The sequence below is a fragment of the Lactuca serriola genome, chromosome 1 (genome assembly GCF_051521515.1).
Source record: "Lactuca serriola cultivar US96UC23 chromosome 1, Lser_US96UC23_V15, whole genome shotgun sequence".
In the NCBI taxonomy this organism is placed as follows: Eukaryota; Viridiplantae; Streptophyta; class Magnoliopsida; order Asterales; family Asteraceae; genus Lactuca; species Lactuca serriola.
In genome coordinates, this window is record NC_136408.1 from 25,574,763 (window position 1) to 25,582,202 (window position 7,440).

General features: G+C 35.1%; 1 protein-coding gene across 4 annotated transcripts; it reads right to left on the reverse strand.

The window, feature by feature from the left end:
- Nucleotides 1-2,379: 2,379 nt before the first annotated feature.
- LOC145076525 (alpha/beta-Hydrolases superfamily protein) lies at nucleotides 2,380-7,440 on the reverse strand. 4 transcript variants are annotated; one of them, XM_079022387.1, is made up of 10 exons: nucleotides 6,553-7,436; nucleotides 5,031-6,149; nucleotides 3,985-4,956; nucleotides 3,851-3,892; nucleotides 3,674-3,750; nucleotides 3,490-3,574; nucleotides 3,325-3,408; nucleotides 3,048-3,149; nucleotides 2,801-2,899; nucleotides 2,380-2,711 (listed from the first exon to the last, which is right to left on the reverse strand). In XM_079022387.1, exons 1-10 carry the CDS (start codon nucleotides 7,330-7,332, stop codon nucleotides 2,595-2,597), a joined length of 3,477 nt encoding a protein of 1,158 aa, XP_078878513.1. In that variant the 5' UTR covers nucleotides 7,333-7,436; the 3' UTR covers nucleotides 2,380-2,594. The 4 variants fall into 4 exon arrangements, 3 of the variants coding, with proteins under 3 accessions (XP_078878513.1, XP_078878636.1, XP_078878574.1); XM_079022510.1 differs by having other exon boundaries at nucleotides 6,590-6,728; XM_079022448.1 differs by having other exon boundaries at nucleotides 5,031-6,166; nucleotides 6,553-6,689.

Below are 7,440 nucleotides of genomic sequence, written 5' to 3' on the forward strand. Positions count from 1 at the left end.
CAAATTTCACATTTGGTTTTCAGTTTGCTTACAAACTAAATCAAATTAAGAATTTGATTTATTGTTCGAGTTATGGTCCGGTGGAGTTCAAGCAAAACCATTAAACCAAACTGAATTACTAAATTCAATTAATTAATTTTGTAACAATTAAACATTTTATTGCCGTTTTAGAAAAACAATAATAATTAAATATTATTATTCTTTATACTTTATAAAGTAAATTAAAATAATAATAACATATTTTGATATTTCATATTTCACAGACATCAACTTTTTAATTCCGAAACTCTAAATGTTCTCTCCTTTGACCTATTATTCATTCAATTGTCACTAAATCTGTTGTATGAGACTTTGGTCACTTCTTAATCCATCTATCCACCGTCCAATGCCATCTAAAGTCTTAAGTGTGAATTTTAGATACATACGCATGCATAGTTGTTGATAGTGAATGGCAGTAAATAGCGACAGGCTATCTATATATGCTATGTTGCAATAAAGATGAAATAACGAAAGTTATTTCGTATGTGTAGACGCAAAATTAAAAGATATTTATTATGTTCAACTATCGTAGCTTTTATGAATTTATAATCAATGGATAAGGAAACAAAGCATTAACCTACATAATCAAAACTTCAGTCCTAATAGTTTTTATTTTGATTTTTCCCTAAAACTAAAACTAAAATAATAATATTAATAATAATAAAATTATTATTATTAAAAAAAAAAAAAAAAAAAAAACTAATTTCTCTATTTGCCCTGTTTTTTGTCGCTAAACACTCAACAAGGCCACTATGGCGTAGCCCTATTCGCTAGAGTCGCCGCTATGGTTGTTGCTATTGACATCTATGTATACTTACAGTTCTAAAATCCAATTCTATTTCTAAGTAATTATGCTATAAAATTTTCTATTATACAGTTTAAACCATTTATTGTGCATGAAATTCAATTCTGAAAGAGCCCAAATATATAATACTTTCATGATTGTAAAAGCAAAGTAATTTAATATTGACAATTAAGTTAAGCGGCCATGTTAGTTTTTTGAATAGGAAATTTTTTAATCTAGTTGAAAATGATTTTTTTATATACAGAGGAGATGCTTTGAATGTTATACATATCTCTTGTGTATTAAGATGATCTAAGTTGTCGATAAAATGGTTTAATACTATAATTTATTAAGTGTCGGTGTTTATCTCCTTTTAAGGCTTAAGCAACTATCAGTCCTTAGTCCTTTTTCAGTGAAACTAAGCCAAGCCTTTTCTGCCTTCCATCCTGCGTTTCACTGCTTCAGCTTGAGCCTGTTTTCTTAGCCCAGTCATGAAGTGTGTCATCCTAGAGAGGTGACATCATTCTCTACATGTTATGGAAATAGTTTTTATATGAATCAAACAAAATATTCATGTGCTCAATAATTACATCTAAACAATTGCTTAATCTCAACATCATAAAGTCAACAACTTATTCTTCTGCATCTGCACTTCTACTTAAGTTTTTGATGTACATAATGCACCAATGCTACGAAAAGCCAATTTATCCGAGAGCTTTATTATATAGTACATGTGTATTTAATGATTGAAACTTTATATATTTATATTTGAAACTCTGAATTTTATGTTTAGAAAATTGAAACGCTAAATTTCAATTTTAACCTACAATTTGGTTTTCTCGATTTTCAAAACAAACCAAATTGTTTTAACTTGGTTTGAGTTTGCCTTGAATTTCATATTTGATAACCTTAAATTATCCTTTTTGTAATGAATTCCAATCAGCCTTTGATAAACAATATGCTTACAACATTTAAAAATAATAACAACGTTATACACGTTTTACCATTTATACGACTACCAACCAAAGCGAAGCTAAAAAATGTAATGGATTGCATTCACATGAACTCTACATGCTAGACAAAAAACAATTAAAAAACATATAGCAATTATAAACATAAAATGAATGAAAAAACATTGATTTTTTTTCTTCATATAGTTTTCTTTAAGAATAATTACGATGAAGATATTTTAAATGTAAGAGGTACGCTTATCAATAATTAATTATCACATTGTTCATCAACCATATATATTTGAAGTCACATCTGTTTTGAAATAGAATGATCGCAAGTTTGTGACATGAAGTATGGTTTCGTACAGACTTGACTAATTATTGGAGTGTCGCATGTATCTATGTATGTTACGTACACAAATAATCACATCAATTTTAAAGCATAAAAGACAAAGTTCCCAACACCAAAAAGCAACCACAACTACGTTACATACATGATGATCTTCATCAAAACGACAAAACCCATTACCAAATATACAAAACTTCCCCCCACATAAATTAATTATTAGGTAAACAAATGTCAAGATGATTTCCCAAATATCACAATAAAAGAAAAAAATGATATATTGAGATATGATAAATTTACAATAAGGTAGGATGAGGGATTGTGATTGTAAAATAATGAAAGATTTTAGTACCTGTTGTTTTGTTATTTACACTCAGTGACTCTTTGGATGATGATGATGATTATGTTTATGTATGTGAGGAGGGGTCTACCATACCATAAATGATAAAAACTATTATGGTATATACATAATTCTTCATCGATATGATGATGCTGCTCTAAGTTTGTGCAAAAATTGCAAAGTTTCACTGTAAGAAGGATCTGTTCGGGTGATGGGCTTGCATGAATTAACATGATCTGTCGACTCCAACACCTGCCAACAAGTCAAGCGTATCCAAATCAGCATCACTTTTGTAGAAATTATAAGTAGGGTAAAATAGTCATTTGCTAAATAAAACTTACAACAAGTTCCCCATATCCAGGATATGCAGATTCAATTGGTACTATTTCCAATCGAAAAGCCCATCCCCCATACCCTTCAACTATTGGAGTCACTTTTGTCTGCAAAAAACAACAACATATTAAGTATTTCTTATTACAACATTAATACTTTGAAAATTCTTAGCAGAGTGAAAATTGTTTTGTATTTGGCTGACATTGTTATAATATAAATATATAGTTAAGTGCATGAAGAATTTAAAGAAAGTACCTCGCAAAAACTTAGAACATCAAGAGATCCTTTTTTATGTAGCTCGTGAAGAAAATCATTAAGCTCCACTAATCTTGTGGACCCACTTCTCAACTCTCCTATCTGACAAAACAAAAGTAATCATACTTGCAACTTAAAAAGCAAAACAATCCAATCCAATCATATAACTTTTCTCTCATTCATTGCTTCTTCATAATATCCAAGGGGAAGTGAATTGATAAATCATTACACATTTATTCTTCAATTAGTTGACAAAAAAATAAAAATAAAAAAGTACCGATGGTGCAGGGCGAAAGACATAACCCATTCGCCAGGGCATATCTGCAAGTTTACTACCAAAATGTGGGCAACTGTAGAACACCTAAAACATTGGACAACTTAATAACAATAATAATAATAAATATTAATTGGAAGTAGTGATAAGTTATTAAATCAAACATACCACACCAACAGTGTTTTTGACAAGATTGCCTCTGTTTTCTGCACTTGCTTGATGTAGCATCTGTTTCACAACCAATCCCCCCATGCTGCAATACAATATAATAATATATTAACAAGAATACCAAAATGGCTAAAAGAGAAATTCTTCTGTTTTTTCTCTTTCATTCTTAATTAAATATTTCAACCTATGAGTTACAAATACAACAGGTCGATCTCCAATACGTGCTGCAATAAGCTTTTCCAACAGCATCGAGCTAACTTCCTACAAAATTTCACATTCCAATTTATTTACATTTCCAATAACCAAACATCTCCAAATCTCATTTATTTTTTAAATATATTTCTAATAACACACCACAAACCTGAAGAGGCAAGCTTGATCCAGACCATTGTGTAAGATTCGTCTGCAAAACAAAAGATATAACTCAAACTTCATTTACAATTTACAATCATGTTTTTATACAAAAACAATTTATAATTTTATATAATCACAAACCTTGTACTTAAGACTAAACAAACGTGCATGAGGGAAATCAGTAGAAAGCCACTCCCCTGGCCAAAAAGTCCCATGTTTTCCTGCCTCTTCATCAATCTTTTCCACAAGCCCCGATTTAGATGATGACTTGTCTTCAGATAACCTCCAAGTCTTGTAGGGCCCACCACGAAGCCCATGAACAAAAATAACATCAAGTGAAGGACTCTCTAATCCACCTTCAGAATCATTATTCCTTCCTTTTCCAGAGCATTCCCAATGACTCATTCCAGGGTTGATCAAAAAAACCGTCTCACCATAACGAGCACAACCATGATTTTTAGTTTTAGAGCCACTATTTCCATCATCATCATCATTACAGAAGATATTCAACAATGTTGCTCTAGCATAGCTTTGAGTTTTAAGATCACTACATATCTTTCCATTTGCACATTCTTCAAGCCAATTACACCAATCTTTATCTTCCAGTATCATTTTTTTAACTTTTGGATGAACTGAAAGCACCATTAACAATCGAGCTGCATGTCTACGGACATGAGCTGTAGGTGGGACCCGGACACTAGACGGGTCCCGGGCATCAACAACAGATGAATCACCATGATCATTGGCTTCCATGTCTCTTGATGCATCATATGCTTCAATTGCTGATAATTTCTCGTAATCATCACTTAATAAAAAGCGGCGTAACAGAGGAATTATGCCATAATCGATTATTTTCTTTTGAGAAAATAAATCATCACTGCAGATTTCTGTCATTGCTTTGATACCCTTTAAAGTTGCAAGTGCAGAATCTAAAGCATTCGCTTTAGGGATATTTCCTTTCTTTAGATTTTTGTAGGTGTTAATAAATGGTTCAAGGGTAAGAAAATCTTCCAAAGCAAATGAATCACCATTGACTGCTAAGTTGACCACAGCACTAGCCAATTGGTTCACACTTTGGGTGCCAGAAAGTACATTTGCCTGATCGATTTGTGTCTGCAAGAGAAGGGTATTTCCGTAAATTACCATAAACAAAAAAGAAAAAAAAAAAAAGTAACAATGATACAAACCTTGACTTTGTCCCTAGGTTGAGCACTCCCTTTAAGAGATAACTTTCTGGATTTGAGAATGTCTGAAAGCATAATAGCTAACCAACCTTGGGAAATGGGAATGGAAGAAGGGCCATAATCTTCACAAATGCGAGAAAGGATTGTGATTGCAGAAGATCTAATAGCATCAGATGAAGTTTCCCTAAATACCCATGGAAGCAGAATGCAAGACCACTTTTGTCCTTCTTCAAGAGACAAACGCATGTCCCCTGAACAAAGTGATTCCAACCCTTTTGCTAGTGATTCTTGAACAGACTTATGATTCATAGTCCTTTTAGCAGTCTCCCTCATTAAATGAAGACCTTTTTCCATAACTACCCTTTGAGCACCAGGGCATCTCTCGAGAGATAGTAAAAATGCAGATAAAGCCACACGAGTTAAAGAGATATCATCGGCTTTGCTTGCTTGAGAAACGGTTGTAAGAAGGGTAGAACTCCAATCAGAAACAAAATCATTCATGGGGAGATTTTCGTCTTTTAACAACAACTGAGCTACTAAACTCCCGTGAAATTTCACGGATCTTTCAGGAGCAATCAATGCAGACATGACAGCGTGTCCATTGAAGTCAAGTTCTTGGATATGGGATCTATTTACATCTGATGCCATTGCCCAATTTGCTAAAGCCCATGCAGCAAAAGGAACAGCAACATGTTGTGAATGCAAATCATCCCATAGTCCAGGGATAACAGTTGTGTTTACAGAAGAAGTGTTGTTTAGTTTGTTGAATGATGGTGAGTTGTGAGTGGCTTTAGATTCATCTAAATCCATTGATTGATTGCTTGTAGAAAGACCAACAATTGAAGTGCCTCCAAGAACTTCCATTCCAATGCCTTTCAATCCAGTTCCATCATCATCATCCTGGCTGCTGCCAGGTGGCTCATCCATGTGCATGCCACCTTCTTCAATAACTTCAAGTGCAGCTGCAATATCTCTCATTGCAGCAGTTCCTGATAGCATGGGCTTAAGTTTGATTTTGTCCACGTTGTCACAGTTGGAAGTGACAATATCCATGATTGCTGCAACAAGCATGCTTCTGCCTTTTGAAGGGTCAGAAATGTCAAATGAACTTCGCCTTGGGTGCTGCTTTCATGAAAATGCTATATCAATATGATAAAAAGTTATTCTGGATAAACTTATATACATTAGAAAATTAATCAAAATCCTAACTTCCCAAACAAGCTATGATTAAGTTATTTATGCATGTAGCTTTAGTAGGGTGGACAAATAGCACATCTAATAATTGTTGCTTAAACTACAAAATCAAATACTACTTATTCTGATACACCAATTAAAGGAGAACTCACTAAGTCCGGTTGGAGCTCATTCAACATTAAGGATTTAAGGCCACTAACAGGATTACTAAATCAACAATTAAGAATATAACTATAAGCTACTTTTTGGGGCACACCATTACTCTTGCATTTACTAACACAAGAAACAGCAAAAGAGAATATGGTGTTGTCCAATGATGACAGAATTATACCTTTTTGGATTGATGAGGTTGAGCAAAGAATATGAACCTGAGAAGATTGGGAATGGCATGAGGCCTCCCAAGAACCGCCTCAGACACATTAGGGTCAGCAATCAAGTACGCTAAAGCCCTAGCCGACTCGGCCTGAGTCCCATAATTTCCCCCTCCGGACAATGCTACCGACTCTAATAACCAATCCAACACCACACCACCGCCAGCACCAACAATCGCAGCCCTCCGGCTCTCATTCGCCGCCACAATATCCGCCAATAACGCCGCAACCCTAACCTCAAACCCTGACCAAACTTCATGGTTAGCCGAAGACAAAACCGAACGAAGAGATTTCCATAGAACCGACGCCGCAACGCCGGTATGCTTCATCGTATTCACAACTCTCTTAAACGACTCCTTCGACCGGTCAATCGCGTGTTCGAAATCATCAAGCAAACGTTTCTTCTTCGCTTGTTCTTCCTTAATTTCGCTGTCATCAAATTTGATAACGGATGATGCAGCAAGAATTGCGGCAGCGGATATTACAGTCGCGGATAATGCAAAGCGCGAAGTGCCTGATAGAGGAGATAGAGTCCTAGGGCGGAGGCGGTGGAGAACCAATGGCGGTGGCGGAAGATCATCTTGTGAATGTGAACTGTTGAGGAGTTGCGGGTAATCGGTTGAATTTTTTGAGTTACGATCGGAAGGATTGGCGGAGAAGAGGCGACGGACAGAACAGTTGGATATGTGAGACCGGTAGCGGTTGACGGTGGTTCTACTAGCGAAGATACGACGGAGCATTATAGTAGAAAAAATCAAGAGAAAAAGAAAATGAAGAATCAGCGCAAAATCGGGAAAGGAGACGGCTTAGACGCTCGCCGTAAAGAGGCGTCGATGGAGTCGCTTTTC